The sequence below is a fragment of the Conger conger genome, chromosome 18 (genome assembly GCF_963514075.1).
Source record: "Conger conger chromosome 18, fConCon1.1, whole genome shotgun sequence".
In the NCBI taxonomy this organism is placed as follows: Eukaryota; Metazoa; Chordata; class Actinopteri; order Anguilliformes; family Congridae; genus Conger; species Conger conger.
In genome coordinates this window covers 17,043,627-17,061,092 of record NC_083777.1, presented here as the reverse complement: position 1 = coordinate 17,061,092, position 17,466 = coordinate 17,043,627, and the positions used below count along the sequence as shown (strand labels likewise).

At 44.7% G+C, this 17,466-nt stretch overlaps 1 protein-coding gene across 1 annotated transcript in view; it reads right to left on the bottom strand.

Annotated features, from left to right (window-relative positions):
* Positions 1-1,631: 1,631 nt before the first annotated feature.
* The window catches only part of gfra1a (gdnf family receptor alpha 1a), a 67,219-nt gene continuing 51,384 nt past the window's right edge, over positions 1,632-17,466 (bottom strand). Inside the window, exons 5-9 of the mRNA XM_061228092.1 lie at positions 16,795-16,904; positions 15,246-15,380; positions 10,661-10,854; positions 5,355-5,402; positions 1,632-3,967 (exon numbers count right to left, since the gene is read on the bottom strand). Coding sequence (XP_061084076.1) covers positions 3,812-3,967; positions 5,355-5,402; positions 10,661-10,854; positions 15,246-15,380; positions 16,795-16,904 — 643 coding nt within the window. The 3' untranslated portion in view covers positions 1,632-3,811. The remainder of the gene's footprint in view (positions 3,968-5,354; positions 5,403-10,660; positions 10,855-15,245; positions 15,381-16,794; positions 16,905-17,466) is intronic.

Sequence of the window (17,466 nt, the reverse complement as noted above, 5' to 3'; positions counted from 1 at the left end):
AGGAACGGCGGAGGTGCAGTAATTAGCTCTACCTCGGTGGAGAGGCTCCTTCGTGTGTGTGTGTGTGTGTTGTGTGTGTGGGTGTGTGTGTGTGTGGGGGTGTGGGTGTCCGTCCGTCCGTCCGTCAGTGGACTTTATCGCTGGGCCTCCGCAGTGCTGCTCCTCACACTTTCAGAGAGCAGTTACTGCCCCAAGTGCTTTATTCCTGCTCTTTCTTTTATAGTTTTGTTGTAGGTCATGAGCCATACCTCGAACTCTCAATCAACCCTTGTGTTAGACCTTTGTTTTTCTTCTTAAAAATGGTGGAGTATATTACCAGTTAATTTGCCCCTTTCAGCGCTCCCTGAAAGCCTTCAGGCGTCTATGATGACACGTAGCTAAAAGGCCGTGTATGGGGCCGCAGGGCCAATTTATATAGGGCCAAAATATAGTCATAACTCCCCTCTGCCTCCTACAATAGAGCAGTTTTTGTACATGTTGAAGATGCAGTGTAACTATTGTGAATGGAAAGATACCCCATTCATTGAACATTTATTTGTTTATCGAAGCATTCATGTATTTCTATTTAGAGCAGTTCGAATGGGAAAAAGGCTATTTTGACCGCATTTCCCTTGGTGCAGTTTTACGTTAAGGATGTAGGATTATCATATAAATTACACTGCGTTTAACTGCGATTAAGCTGACTCGGTTGACAGAGAATTGGATTAAACGGGAGCTGTGAAATTGGTGGTTGTTTGTGCGGGTTTGTGTGAGCGCTGTCGCGTTGAGGAATGTCAGCCCTGTGAGAGAGCGGGGGCTTTGGGAAGCCCACCTGCTCTGTGCTTGTTTCCTCTCTGCTGTGAGGGCCCGTTGAGGACATTAGCCTTGATGTGACCTAACGGGGCCCCAGGACAAGGCCGGGTCTCTGAGCGAACGGCAGCTTCACTGTCCTTTTTCTGCTCGGTGCTGACCTGCTTTGCAACCGGGGAAAAAAAACTTTTTCTGGTTTACTGTTCACATCCAAAGAGAGCCTTCCCAAGGACAGTTACTGAAAAGATATCCAGTCAATGCTTTTACTCAGAGGACTGTCCAATCAGTGCTGCTCTACTCAAAGTACAGTCCAATCAGTGCTGCTATTCAATCCAAAGAGAGCAGTGTCGGGTTTGTTGCTAATTGTGTAGCAGGGGAGACGCTTAAAATCATTGTCTATAGAAGAAGTGGGCTTGTAGTCACATTGAGGACTACATGTCCTCATGGCTAAGGTAGTTATTGTAATACAGAACCTCATAGAAAGGTAATAAATTCAGATTTCAGGAGAAGAAGGACAAGAGTACTTCATTTGGTTGGATGAATCAACATTTTAATGATCATTTTTACAGAATAGATTGTACATTTTCACAAGCTAAGAAGTTATGTGGCCAATAGGTGAAGTAACTCTTCAGTTGTTTTACAAGTATAAACATTTTTTATTTTTTTCCAACCTTTTACAACCAAATCAATGCAGATGGAAGGATATAAATATTGAATGATTTGACCTGGTGCCTCATTTTCTGGAATCTTAAATTCATTCTCCCTAGCTTACAGCTTTCCTACTCAACCCACGGACCCCCCCCCCCCCCCCCTTACTGCCCCCCTGCCCCAAATCTAGCGATTCGACCGCTACTGCCACAGTTGCCCCATAAAACCTCCAAAACCCCCCAACCCTGTCAAAAGCACTGCGGATAAAGCTGCTTGTTTGGCTGCCCACTAAAAAATTGCTCTAATTGATTAAACTAATAATTCCAAGAGCTTTTTTTGCATTAATAATTCTCCATGCAGTATTCATATAACTTTATCCATATACAATTCTGTGCTCCGTGATCGCATGGGAGAGGTTAATACAATAAATTAAAGTATTGATGTAAGAAATATAAAAATAACTGGGTATTTCCCAGAAACCAAAACAAGTCAACAGCCAAAACTGGAACTATGGTACAATTTTTCTGTTAAAACAGAAAGCTACAGTGGGGTTACAGTGGGGTTAAAAAAAAGTTTTCAACTTGACCTCAAAATGACCTTCATGAATGAATACATTAATTGTACTCTGATGAAAAATATTTAGCACAATGTCAAAAATGCAGTTTCATATCTGTCATGGCAGATATGTAAATTGATAAGCCAGATCAAATTTGATATATATTTATATATATTTATATATATATATTTTCAAGAAAATACTAAATCCCAGTCACACAAACTGTGTCTTCATTAGCAACAACACTGAGATGGCTTTTCCCATCTGCATTAATTAAGCACACACATTATACTGTATAATGCCCTGTAAATGTAAATGAACAAAGTTAGGTAGCTGTGTAACATGGAGCAATATACACATTTCTTAAAAGCCACGGAAACGAAAGCAGCACAGTTTAAACAATCAAGTTGTGTGTAATGACGATGGTTTTCACTGCACATGCGATATGTGTGGGGCAAAAGGGTGCTAGCTGTTCATTTTAGGCAGTCTGTGATCATAAATTCATTAATTAAAAAATGGTCTGAAGCTTGCAAACTTCCCAACATTTCTCGAAGTTGCATGTTATGATGTTGGTGAAATAACTGTTACATCAGCAATTTTCTGGATAGACACTTAACAAACATACAAAAAAGATAACAAATTACTTACAAGACTTACATTTTATGTTTTACACTGGAATCAGATTTCAAACTTTGTCCAGAGCTCTTTTTAAACCAATTGAGGATTTTATTATGAAGGCAATACAAAGACAAGTGCCAGTCTGTAGTGTGTGATTATGTGTGATCTGCAATTATTATAGACACATTCTAAAAACAAAAATAGTGTTCACTATGTAAATCCATGTCGATACCATCAGCTGTGGCACATGGTGGTCAGTTAACAGCCACACAAGAACACCTTTTCCATTCCTCTTCTGTGGTCTTCGTAGAGAATTATATGTTACGCAAACGGCTCGAACAAAATTCTTTAAATTCTCCTCTGTTTACGCCAAAAAAAAAACGTATTTGGAAAAAAAACAGCTAATTGTACTAAATATCACAGTTACTGGCTTCTTGGCTGTTCAGGAAAGAAGCCTTGTGTGTGTGTGTGTGTGTGTGTGTGTGTGTGTGCATGTGTTTGTGTACCTTACGTGCCACGCGTTAGTGATATGTATCCACCGATTTGAGGACGTGACCTCACATTTAGTTAGCAGCAGGAGTTTAAATCACTTTGTCAATTATAAAAGTAAAGAAAGTTAGATCAGGTCAGTAATGAGTCTGCCGAGCATTAAGGATAGAGTGGCGATCCGATCGACCTTCTCAACCCCTCCACAGCTTCCGCCCCATTTCACCCAACCACATTCACCCTCACCCCCTCCCAGTGTTGGGCTGAAAGAGATGGCCACTGTTTGATAAAACACACAGACACCACATGTATAGTTTCCCAACACTGAATAAACTGCCTCCTTTGTTCCCAGAACTTCCCACTTATTCTACAGCCTCTGTCTCCTTGCTCCCCGACTTCCTCTGACAGATTCCACAAGTCCAGCAGCCATTTTGTGTTGGAATGTAGAAATGCATCAAATATTCACTTTAGCGCTAAACACTGAAGGAGCTTTTCCTTCAAAAAAAATAATAAAAATAAGCCTAAAGAGAAAGAGAGAAAATCCAGCTACACAGAGACCACTTTAGCACACAGCTTCCACTTAGCCTCTAAAACCAGAGATTAGAGAAAATAAAAAAAATAAAATAAAAAATAGCGAAGAAGTACAATGGGTGACTGGGAACAGAAAGCAATTCTGTACAAATTTGTGTCTGTCCATGAGTGAGGCTTGTGCAGCTACAAGAGCCGCAATGGTGAAGAGAGAGCCTCCGGGGTGCAGTACCACACTGCCGCCAGCGTGAGCAGCAGAGAGCACAGGCCAGCGGGGGCTCTTTGCCAGGAGCAGTTTCTGGAGATGGTGTTCGAAGTGCTCGGGTCATCAATCTGCGGATCCTGTGAACACAGCGTTGTCAGCGATTGGTGGGTGGAATCACAACAAAACCTTTGGAGGACCTCGTGTTTTCAGAGGTTCGTGCGCCCGGCAGTCAGGGAAGCATGGTTTTTACTTGAAAGCAAAATTAGGTTTGCAACTCAAACGCTTTTCTGGAATCTGTGAACACTTGCTTTTTAAAAATAAAAATGAAAACATTCTTATTGTAAATGCTGTAATGAGATTGCTTTTTTCTAGTACGTGGGAAAAGGGTCACCTATTTTATAGCTCTTTGACTTTATCTCCGGAATACTAAATGTCAGTTGATAGAATGATGTTGATTTATTATGTGGTGACATTTACTGAACTTTAAATGGCAGTAGATAAGCCACAGACAGCAGCCTGGCAGGCCCACAGACCAGGATATGTCATTCTGGTGTGTACCAATATTCCACACGGTGCTCACATCCTTATAATCTCACCTGAGTCTCTAACAGTGAAAAACTTTCACGTCCTTATAATCTCACCTGAGTCTCTAACAGTGAAAAACTCTCACATCCTTATAATCTCGCCTGAGTCTCTAACAGTGAAAAACTCTCACATCCTTATAATCTCACTTGAGTCTCTAACAGTGAAAAACTCTCACATCCTTATAATCTCGCCTGAGTCTCTAACAGTGAAAAACTCTCACTTCCTTATAATCTCACTTGAGTCTCTAACCGTGAAAAGCGCTCACATCCTTATAATCTCACCTGAGTCTCTAACAGTGAAAAGCGCTCACATCCTTATAATCTCACCTGAGTCTCTAACAGTGAAAAACTCTCACATCCTTATAATCTCACTTGAGTCTCTAACAGTGAAAACCTCTCACATCCTTATAATCTCACTTGAGTCTCTAACAGTGAAAAGTGCTCACATCCTTATAATCTCACCTGTGTCTCTAACAGTGAAAAGTGCTCAGATGTTTATAATCTCACCTGTGTCTCTAACAGTGAAAAGTGCTCAGATGCTTATAATCTCACCTGTCTCTAACAGTGAAAAATATTCACATGCTTATAATCTCACCTGTGTCTCTTAACAGTGAAAAGCATGTGTATCAATGCCCATCTCATTCCCTAATATTTATCCATGCAGTGCAGGACTCCAAATGGCCTCTGAAGCGGCTTTTGTTGGGTAATGAAATGAGCTCTCTCTTATCATTGTGTATATCCAAGAAATAAGTGCGAAGCATCAGTTACACAGCCCGGACAGATCACTTAACCTGGTCTACCCTTCAGACTGACACAACCTGTGTCCTGACGTGAGTGCTGACACGTGAGAATGAAACAGGCTCGTGACTGAAGTGAACTGTGTTCACGGGGTGAGAAATGTGGTGGCGGTATTCTGCGGGATGAGAGTGTCCATGCTCACCACACACAGGACCGCCTCCAGGGACATGTTGGACTTCAGCTTCTGAGCCTGCGAAGAACAAAGCACGGTTAAGATGTTTGTGTGTTATGTGCGTGCATCTAGGCGTCCGCTTGTGTGTGCTGTATGTGTGTGTGTGTGTGTGTGTGTGTGTGTGTGTGTGAGTGTGAGAGAGAGCCTGATATTCCCTCTGCTGTGTGGTTTGAGCTCCAGAAATAAGAGCGCAGCTGTACCGTTCAGAGCCCTCCCTGTGTAACCCAACTGTGCGGGGATGTTGGCAGACAAGGTCACTGGTAATGACTTGAAATGCTCTTGCAGACACTTTACTGGCAAGCTTCTCTCCTATAAATCATTTTACTTCTTATTTGCCACAAACACAAATGACAGCTGTATAAGACACAAGCCTATCCAGTTTCAGGTGGGGATTAGCCGGGGTCTTGCCCGGCTTAAGACGCTGACAGCCAATTGCTGTCGGCCTGCTCTGAATCGCAATCGGTCTTCTGGAGAATATTTTCAAAAACATTTTTCAGCGAGGAAATAAGTTGACATGTACTTGATGTGCTTTATGTAAATAAAGGACAGGTTATGAAAATAATCCATCATTTTGTGGTTTGTGATGACACAGTGGAAATGTAAGGACCCGTCACAGCATTTAAAAGCATTTATAAAATATTGGTACTACGGGCAATTGACTTTGTGTGTTCAGCATGTGCTGCGAAGCACTTAACCGGGGTTTCACATTACTGGGGGTTGTCTGTACATGAAACTTTAATTTTATGTTGTTAATGAGGCAGGACATGAGTGACCTGAGTTTGATCTAAAAGGTCATTTCAACTAAACTGCAAAACACTGATATACAAGTGGAATTTGCGGATCCTCTTTCTCACTTATGTCACTCATGTATTTATCTCTGCATGGCAACAGTCACCGTGTGAACTGTAGTTACTGTAGGTGTCCTGCACAAGGCCTTTATTAACTGTGGCGCTACAGTGTATTGAACGCTGCTTCAGAGACTGCCCGCAGTTTCCGGTGCGTGTCATCCACCTGGCTGTGTGATAGCAATCTGGGGCCTGCATATTTGAGCAACATTGTCTCCTTGCTCTATGTCATGTCCAGGAAGCCATCTGCCTGGCAGTGAGAAGGCAGACGGCTCGGTGTAACCGTGGTGTAGCTCAGGGACCTGTGACTTACTCAGACTCGCTACTCACACACTGCTCACCTCTTATACTATGCATCATTACCATACGATTATGTATGGTGTTAAATATGGAAATGTAATATTTGGTGTGTGCGCGGTTGACAAGTTTGTGAGTGGTGAGGGGCGTGTAGTGTACAGGTGAGCTTGTGTGTGGAAATGAGGGGGAGTTGGGGAGGAGGGGGGGGGGGGGTGTGAGTGTGAGCGTGAGTGCCAGTGAGTGTGTCAGTACGTGGGGCAGGGGGACTGCTTTGACAGAGTGATAAATTATCCTCCTCTGTGTTTGTAGTCTGCTTGCTTTTCCCCACAGACAGAAAGAGGAGACGGGCAGCATGATAAAGTGATTCCACAGTGAGTTTAGAACATTATAAACTCGCCACAAAATGAAAAGGAGGAGAGAAGCATTTCTGCGGAATAAGTTTCCAAAAAAACATGATTCATTCTGAGCCAGGAGGTCCTTCTCTTACAGAAAAACAGCCAGGTACTAAATCACATTATTACTATTAAGCCAATGTGATGAATAGTTGTGTTAAGCTTATGGATAGCATCAGCGCTACAATCAGATTGCTTTAATGCTAGACAACCGCATTTATCTAATTGTTTTCTTGGTGGGGGGAAAACGCATTCTAGTGGACAGAGTATTATCAGCTCAGTGCTGTGTGAGTGTTCTTCCCTCACTGTGCTAAGTGTGTCCTCTACATGACAGGTTTGGATCGGTGTGTGTGCGAGCGTGTGTGTACGTGAGCACGTGTGTGAATGCGTCTCTGCAAAGGCGCGCGTGTGTGTACACACAGATACGCACATTCATGTACTAAGATACATACGTATGTGCCCGTGTGTGTGTGTATGTGGGCGCGTGTCTGAATGTGTGTGACTGTGAATGCATGCATGCGATGTGTGTCTGCGTGTGTGTCTGTGTGTGTGTTTGTGGGCACAGGAGGGAGGGAGTTGAACGAGGTTCAGTGACAGAACAGTCATTGTTCTCCAGGACTAATTACCTGTGTAATTATGTAAACCTGCTGTTGTGCAGATGTCTCTGTTTCTGTGTTGCTGTATAAACAGTGTTTGGCACTAAGACACAACACGCCCAGCGAAAATGAAACGCATTATGCCGCCATTACTGTTGCAGAGAGGTAAAGCATGGGTGCAGACGTGTAGTTTGGGTTTAACCTCATTGGAACATTAAAACTACTGGCATCAGACACCGAGAAGGCTCGAGTACATTTCAGTTTCTCTGGAGGGGGAATGAGGGTACCTGCAGCTGGGCCACTTCACAGTAGAGTGACTTAAGCTATTCCACTTCACAGTCCTGGTAAGTGCAATACAGAGTAGAAAAAGTTGACTTTTTCCTCAAGAAAACTTTGCCTCTCGAAAACATTGCTGCTGACATTTGGAGAAGAGATACTTCCTCCATCTCTGTTATGGCCCGAAAAGCAAATCATTTAAATAACTGAGAAACAACGAACAGAAGGGACTGAGGCCAAATTCCATTTGAGAAAAAAATATGAGTAATGTTTTTCACGTTCAAAGTAGGCCCATGATCAGATATAATTAGCAGAAACTAAACTAGCCCCCCATATTGCCACTTGCGGTATTGGTGTGTCTTCGTCATTAGCTGTGCGGTGCAAACAGAAGGGCCTGATGAGAGGCGACAGGACGGCTCGTCAGACGGCCGTGTCCACGAGCGGTCTCATTAGAGGAAGCCCCCCAATGCCAGAGGCTTTCTCCCAGCGTTAGCGCCGCGGCTAATGCTCAAACATATGCTCATTAACTGCATTCTGTCCGGCGACTTAGAGACGCAGAGTGCCCGGAGAACTGACGCGCATCGCCCGAACTGCGGGCTGATCAATCTGCTTGTGCGTGCGTGTGATAGAAACCCTTACGTGCTATTCAAAATATGTATGGCCAATGTTGTTGAGTCATTAATCAACCCTGAAGTTTTTCAAGCAGAAGTTATGTTTTATGTAGGCTTTGACTTGGAGTTAAATACCCATTTAAAATACAACTTTTTTTCACATATCAGTAGGCCTTGAGAGCGGAGAAAGGTGGTAAATGATGCAGGCATAGGTCATTTGTTAATCAGAATTGAGCAGTAAATTCAAGTACTGGTACTCGAGTACTGTCTGTACATTATGCACTGGTAGAGGCCGTAAAGGTAGAAATACTTGGTCAATTGAGGGACAAAAAGCATATTGAAAGCAGATGATTCCACAGTTAAACTGACCTTCCAACACCTTTCCTGTCAGCGGTTTTTCAAACAAACTCGTGCAAACTCACAGCGTACTCGCTGTTTAACACGCAGTACCCTGCAGATCCCCTGAGCTGTCCGACGTTTCTAATGAAAATCAATCCACGCACTCTATCATATTTGCATTTAAATACAATGCAAACCTGAGCTCACGGGGGCGGTTATTGACGAGTGGCTTCCTGGGAACAGGTTTCCGTGACAACGGGCACGGTAATGACAGCTGCTGTGGGCTTTTTCCCTGCCTGAGCTCGGACCCTGATGTTGGCACTCGGCTCTGAAGGTTACTCCATTCTCCGCTGCCTCAGACCGCGTTTACACAACTATACCCAGTCAAACAGTGGGCAGAAGCTCTCAAACAAACGCCCAGAGAAAGGCAGAATGAGGACTCCTGTGTATCGGACACGTTCGGATAAGAAACAATGCTTAAGGGATTCACTTCTAGGCCAGAAAAAGAAGACAAACATGTTCTGCTATTTTGTTATTTATGCTCAGTATCTGTGACTCTTATATTTTATTGTTTGTATGAGCGACCGGATGTGTCAACGACATTCTGTTATTTATGCAGGTTAGTAAATGTGCAAATCAGACTTTGTTAGTTATGCGTGTGAGTAAAAGTGTGCATCTGATGTTCTATTGCCTGTTATTGAGATTCCAGTGTGCAAATCCCGACCTTCTGTTTAAACTTGTTCTGTGGTTTGTACAAGTGTACAAGTGTGTGATTATAACGTCCGTACACGAGCAGCTGGACATGTGTATCTGACATTCTGCTGTTGTTTTTTTGAACAGGTGAAGATGTTATTCTGATGTTCTGATCTAAACCTTGACTCTGATGTTCTTTTGACTGCAGGAGGGTGTGACCTCGGCCAATACCCCTGTAGACCCGAGGGAAGTGCGCTGTGATAAAGGTCACGCTTGTCCTTGATCTGACCTCCGGCTTGCTCCTTTCACAGCTGCTCAAACACACACACACGCACAGACACACACACACACGCACACACAAATGCACTCTCTCACTCTCTCTTTCTGTTTCCCAGCAGTCACTGAGCATTATCAGTGCATTTCTGGGACCAATAAAAGGAATATGTGTATGGTAGTGTGCATTTGAGCACCCCGGGTCAAAAAGCCTTTTACAATAAATATCTAGGTGAACAGAAGCGAACCTGACCTCTAAATGATACAGCATTAAATATGACACATTTCTTCAAATTAGTTAGTACCTTGTAACTCCCAGGGCAACTATAACAGCTTATAAATGCTTTCTGTAGCTAAGAGTTTTTCAATTCTCGCTTGGACGTTTTCCCTCATTCTTTCTGGCAGAACACCTCTGGCTATTCTTTGGCCTCCTTGCATGTATGGCATGTTTGAGATCTCTCCACAGATTTTCAATAATATTCAAGTCTTGGGACTGCATTGGCCATTCCAAAACCTTCATCCGGCTTTCCTGGAGGTACTTCCTGGATCATTATCTTTCTGGAATACCCAACCTCTCTTCAACTTCAATGTCTGGACTGACCTGGACCTGAACATTAGCCTCTAGAATTTCTTGTATTCAATATTTCCTGTGCCCCCAGCTGCCACACAACCCCAAAGCATAATGGATCCACCTCCATGCTTCACGGTTGGCAAGGTGTTCTTCTCTACAAAGGCTTCACCATTTTTTCTCCAAACATACCTTTACCAAACATATCTTTAGTGGTTTTCTTTCGCATACTTCAGGCGCTTAATTTTGTGTTGTGGTCCACCCCACTCTAGTGGGCATCGTAATGAGATGTGTGAAGTAGCAACATGCTGGGTATGGTAGTGATGAAAGCTGGTGTGGTAGTGGGTGGGGTAATGATTATAGCTGGTGGGGAAGCAGACTCTGACCTGTAGACTCCCACAGAAGTGGTAGACGGAGCCATCGGCTGTGTTGAGGTGGTTGTTGTGGGCGTCGAGCGTGTTGGGGGACCTGTCCTTGCCTTTGTGGGGCGGGGCAGAGGTGAAGGCGGTGCTCAGGACAGGAGGTGCTGGCTGCCACACCCCCACATCTGTGCCATTGCCAAACGCCTGGATGGCATTACCTGCAGCACAGAGAGGCACAGAACACACACCTTATTCACAGGGATTGTGGAGACACGTTATATACAGGGAGTGTGGAGACTGTGCGTGTAAGAATAGAGGGAGAGAGAGAGATTGGGGGTATCTGTGAGAGGAGGGGGTCCTATGAGATCTTAGTGTAGTGATGGGTACAGCATATTTAATGGAGTATTGTGTAGAAATTAAAACAAAGAAAATTTTCTAAATGAAAAACGTTGTTTCCGTTTTCCTCTAATGGGTGCTTTCAGCAAAAAATAATAATAATTAAATAAAATGATTTTCATCATGCTGTCAAAAGACAACTGGGAAAATGATCTAATTGCTGGAAAATAAAACATAATTTTATTTCGGCTGTGGGACATGAATAGCTTAGCAGGCAATAACCGTAAAGTTGAGTTGATGGTGTGGCTGTTTACAGAGTGTGGTAATGGGCACGCAGAGTACCTGCACTGGATCAGGGGATCTAAAGATAGAGGGCCCTTCAGCAGGCCCCGCTCTGAGAATAATTAGCCCTTTTCTCCTTGGGTCATCGAACCCGTTTAAAATACAGAAGGCACCGATGAAAGAGTGAAATTTGCATGTATATTTTTTTAAACAGTCAGCTAAATTTGGCCTAGAAAGTTATAGCTCATATAAAATATAAAAAAAACATACCTCCCAGTTTCCCAACGCAGGAATAATTCATGGTTGAGTTACTCTTTATCGAGATTTATTTTCTGCTGATATAGAAAGACAGAAAAACGTCTGGGGTGTTAATTCATTGTCTCTTTTTCGTGACAGTCAAATGATTAAATTGTAGCTGGACTGTTCAGAGTTTATTTTCTGAATTTGAGTAGAGCAACTAGTGGGCAATTACCCACAATGTAAATCCCTATATTTCTCCTCCCACATAGACCTACAGAGACCTTCATCAGCAGTCTGTGCAGGGAGGGGGGCCACACCTATACCTATAAAATATAGAAAGCCAATTCTAACATATGTCACCTATGAGCACGTAACATGCCCGTTTGTCACCTAGCAGGCGTGGTTGCTCGCCATTGGCTCGTAAATAACATCCAATCAATGTGCACATGGAAACTGTGGGTGGAAGGTGGGCTGGGGGTGAGGTTTCGCATACCTGTCCCCTTCACCGACCCAAGGCGTGCAGTGATGAAATGCAACTTAGAGCAATGCTGTTCCTCTGCTCTCTCTCACTGTTTACTTACGGGGAAATGTGATGGCTTTGACCTTGATGATCAGCAAAGACTAATTTAGTAATTACATTTCATTCAGATGTTCACTGCAGCCAAATTGTCGATGTGTTAGCTGTAGCATACCAACACCTTCCATTAAACCAACAGATGTAGGTAAACTAATGCAAATCAGATGGAAACGGTCAAGTAGCTTGGCTGAATAATTAACGTCAACAGAGCTGTGGTCTGGGGTTCATTTCACACGCGCACACACACAATCAACATACAGCCAGACTGTCAGAACATCCGTTAATGCTCCGTTAAAAGTTGAAATATGACTAATTGAAATATAAATGTTAGATGGAACACTTTCACGTGGTAGGGGTCTGCAGAGCTGGGTAGGGGCCCCTCTTTGTCATGGAAATGAGCGTTGAGTGACATCGCTTTCCCATGACTCCCCAGGGCTCTCCAGCGAGGACGCGCAGGGGCGATAAGTGAGTCATTAGCTGAATTCAGAGGTAACAATGAGGGCGTGGCACCCTGCCACAGTAATGGATCTGTATTGGGTCAGACCGGTCCAGAGCCTAATGGGGGCATGGTCTCCATTCAGTCACAGCTGCATGTTCCTATTGACATGGGGCTTGACGTTCTTTCACTTTCCTCTATAGCAGTCATTATGCTGACAGTCAGCACAGTGGAGCTCATTAATAATGGGAAGAAACAGAGTCTTTGTACCTGTTTACCTGAAGTTGCGATATTTCACACTTCTGTTCATGCTCTAACAATGCCATATAATGGCATTTCATTTTTAATTATGTCATGCAGCTGTACGACATGTAGCTCCTGTCGTCTTAAAATCCATGCCCAGTAGTGCACCTGCGTTAGAGGCCGGAAGTACAGTAGTGATTAACTATAAGACCCTGTTCCAGTCTGGCTATGAGCTGAAGCTGGTTTAGGTTTGGCCAGGTCTCCACTGAAAAAGAAACAAATTAATTGGATAAATAAAAGATAAACACATTAAATAAAGTATCCATGGGTGGCTCATCCTGTAAAGGCAATCTTCTAGTGCATGGATGGGCCCCACAATCTGGTATCTGCTAAGGCACTGTTCTGGTACACAGATGGGCTCCATGGTCTGTTATGTGCTCAGGCACTGTTCTAGTGCATGGAGAGGCTCCGTGGTCTGTTTTGTGCTCAGGCACTGTTCTAGTGCATGGAGAGGCACCGTGGTCTGTTTTGTGCTCAGGCACTGTTCTAGTGCATGGAGAGGCTCCGTGGTCTGTTTTGTGCTCAGGCACTGTTCTAGTGCATGGATAGGCTCCATGGTCTGTTATGTGCTCAGGCACTGTTCTAGTGCATGGAGAGGCTCCATTGTCTTGTGTTCAATCCTGACTGTGCCAGTGCCAGTGGCAGCTGTGGCAAGCAGCCCTCAGGCTGACACACGTTGGCTCCGGCATCCCCCAGGGATCGGAGGGATTCAGTTGGTCGGGATGACAGCGCCTCATAAATATAAACGGGGATGCTAATATCATTTCTCATGATAATTGAACTGTTGGTGCATGTTTATGAACAGATTAAAGGCTGAGCTGTCCTGTCATCCAGGTAGCTTCCCTCAAAGCTATCGCTGAATGTGAAGAACAGGGCTGCCCCAGGCCTCCAGCCTGCTCTGCCCAACCGCAGCTGCCACCCAGAGCCGGCTACTGCAGGCTGGGAGTTGGCATGGAAACCAGCGGCAGGCGGCACAGCGGTGAGTCAAAACAACTACTGTACATTTCTTTTCTATACCGATAAATGCATTGTCTCATATCCTTGTCTGTATTTTGAGCAAGGGTTGTAGGAATAAGTAGTATTGATCAGTTGAGCTCGACATAATACTGCATGTCACCACTCATGAAACTTCAAGCTTAGCCATATTTCTCAGTTCTGTACCCCCCCAATGCCGGCACCTCTGTGTTCATGGAGAAGGTATCTCTTACCTCCCCCAGGCACAATATCCAGAATGCAATGGGGCGCTCTCAATCTAAGGATTAATAGGAATCCTGAATACCTTTCATTCAAAATGGGTAGCTACCGATTCTTAGGAGTGTTAATTCCAAGAACCCTGGGTAATCTCTGCATTTGTTGTGCATTGCGATTGCTACAATAAGCTCTTCCAAGTAACCGGTACTCACACCTGGAAGCTCACTGTCTAATCCCTGTTATAATGACTTTTGTGTGTTTCTTTATTTACTACGGTATATGGCGGTTTTGAGCTCTCTGATCATAAAGAGCATGTCTGAGCAGTTATTTGCCCTCATCAGTGGATTATAGATCTGAATAAGCTTTCGGCTTGGGTTGGGCCTTTTCTGGTTCTGACTGTTCTGATTGGCAGGGGAGATAGGAGCGAGGATCTTCCTTTTTCCCTGAGACGCCGGAGCGCTGACAGTTCAGGGTACGAGGCCTCCGATCTGTCAGCGCTCGTTAGCACGCGGGGGGCCCTAACGAGGGCAGACGGGCTGAGCAGTCCGGGGCACAGAGCTGCCCGTTTCTGTGCCTGATTTCTCTGGGAGAGACAGCATCGGGTTAAGCACATTTAACCTGGTGTGGAGTGGCCTTCCTCAGCCCGTAGTCCGAAGTACGCGCATAACCCATCAGTCTTTATTCAGTGCTCTGAGTTTATCCTCTCCTCTTTTTGTCTTCTCTTCCTTTATTTAATAGTATGCAGCTGCAGTACAGCGATGATCCCGCTGCACGCACCACACTTGAAGGTGACACTGGCTCCTCTTATTCACGCTTAAAACACCACTTCCCCTGTTCCCAACACACTCCTTCCCCCAGACTCGGTTTTGAAAGGAAAGAAAAAGAAAAGGGCCTTATCTCCTGTTTCTTTGTGAAGATGGACCATGCTGAATTATTAAAAAGCATTAATAATCACTCAAGGTTTAATTTAAAAGAGTGTAAGAAAAAATCTGACCTGAAAGACAAAGAATATATTTTTTTCTCTCTTTACCATTGATAAGAGGGTAGGGGAAATGGAACGTGTGGCTTCAAAACAGTTTTTAGTCTTATCTGTGTTCTGTGGCTGGTGGTCTTTAATGAACAGAGAGTTGTCAGGGGGGTGGAGGTGTTGGTTATGTATTAGGTTTGTGGGGATGCATGTTGAGTTGTGAGCTGTGTGTGTGTGTGTGTGTGTGTGGATGGGGTGGGGGCGCTGGGTGACTTACGTATGCAGCTATTCTCAGTGAAGAACTTGCTGAAAGTGTCGCACTCCTCCTTGCTGTTTCCACTGTTGCTGCAGTCGCAGTAGGGCGACACACTGAGGTGGGGGGCTCGCAGGTAGTTGGGGGTCATCACTGTTCCTGTGGGTCAGAGGGGAGACATGGTCTTCACACTCATGCACAGTAAACTTCTCTGGGTCCAACAAGCACGTGCCTCGTGCCTGTTTATTATTTCAGTTAGAAGGTCCTATTAAATTCACCAATGACATTGACTTGAGATATTTATAATTGTCAGTGTTTTTTGGCTTGGGAAACTCGCATTAGCTGTTCCTTAGGCACTCCTAGTCTCCCTGAACACCTGTTTTGTCTCTACATATACCTGGCCTTTCTCTGTCCATACACCTGATATTCCTCCCTATACACATTGGTCTAACTGTCTGTACACCTGGTCTCCCGTTATACACATGTTCCATGAATCTGTGAACCATCTCTGTAGACAAGACTCTCGATGCGCACAGCTTCTCTCTTTACAAGTGGTTTCTGCCTGCAAAGCTTTACCGACAAAACCCGTCTCACCTGCAAGGGGGTCAGCCTAGAAATGAAAGAAGTTTTTCATCTGGGAACCTCTTTGGAAAGGAAAAGGAAAATGTTGCCAATGTTTCCAGGGGGAGTAAGTTAATGTGAGCGCTGTTGTGCGGCTGAGAAAAGTAAACAGTTGAAAGGCGAAGGGATTGTGAGGTCGGCTCTCTCTGATGCAGCAGGAACTGAAGGACCAGCAGACCCATAAAGGGGAGAACGCTGAGGAGGCGAGAGAACGCCTTGAAGGTAATTGGCACATTTTGCACCCCCACCCCCCCCACCACCCTCCTCTTCCCAAAATGCCCTGCTCTGATCATGTTTTTATCCTTTGCACCCGCAGAAGATGACTTATGTTGCATGTTTCTGGAAGTTAACCACATCTGACACTGTAGTTCAGTTCAGTGCACTCTGTCCATTCACTGATTCTCATATACACAGCCAAATATGGAGAAAAAACAATAAAATATGACAGTTGTTATTATTAGGAACAGTATGAGGGATATCAGTGAGATTCATCTTTTAGTTCTGGGACAATTATATGGACCAGCAGACAAACCGGACAAGAATATGTGGGATATAGGCCAACAGCTATAACGCCTTGTCCTAAAGCACCACTTGGTATGGGAGGAGAGCTGGAGAAACAAACTTGCCCCTGAAAGTGGTGTGGCTGGGTTAGATCGATGGCAAGGCCACTGTTCAATAAATGTTCAAACCATTCTTAGCCTTCCCACCTTTCAGACCCCCTGCTGAACTACCTGGGCAGTCCAGCTGCCCCTCATGGTGCCCAAGCACCACTTCACTGGTGACAGAGCCCTCTGTAGGGCAATTCCTGAGCTGAGTGCCCAATCACAGCCTCCATCACAGTCAGTGCTCTTACAGCCTGCCTGCATGATTGGCTCAGGAACAGGATGAGAGGTAGGGGCCAGTTTCATTGGTTCCTTCAGGAAGGGTGAAGGTTTTTTGGGGAGGGACTCACCGATGAGGCCAGAGTAGGCGAGCAGGCAGTCGGCATAGTTCTCCTTCAGGCAGCCGGACAGGGAGCGAGGCTCTGGCGGGCAGTTCGCAAAGAAGTCAGCGAGTCGTGACCTGAAATGACACACCACAAGGAAAGACAGCGGTGAACCCCCATGGCCTGGCCACTGACCCCCTGCCCCCCTCCCCAAATGAACCGACCCACAGCATACATTAACCCAGCGGTGAGCACAAGCTCTGCGCTGAGACCACGGTCATAACCACAGGACATGGACCGGGCCAGTGCCACAGGGACCGCAACCTTTAAACCCTCAGGTGCTGGAAAATAAAACTAAATAAACGGCATTAATGAATACACAAAAAACACGTTGTAAAAATGTTAACCATAGCGAACCTCTGGAAACCCGAGTCTCGTCTGCTGCCAAAAAAATTACCCTGCCGCTGTTGAATTTTCATGAAATTGTGTGGAAGGAACCCTGGGGCCCAGGTCCAAACAGACCTCATTTATTTGCGCTAATTCTTCCGTGGAATCCCACAGTGCACTGCTCTGAAAGTGGCTGCAGCTGTCTGCGATTCCGCCGAGTCATTATCCACCACTCTCAAATCAAGCTCCATTCACCTCCATAAGCCATATGTAATGTAACCCGAATATACATCCATATACCATAATGTCATA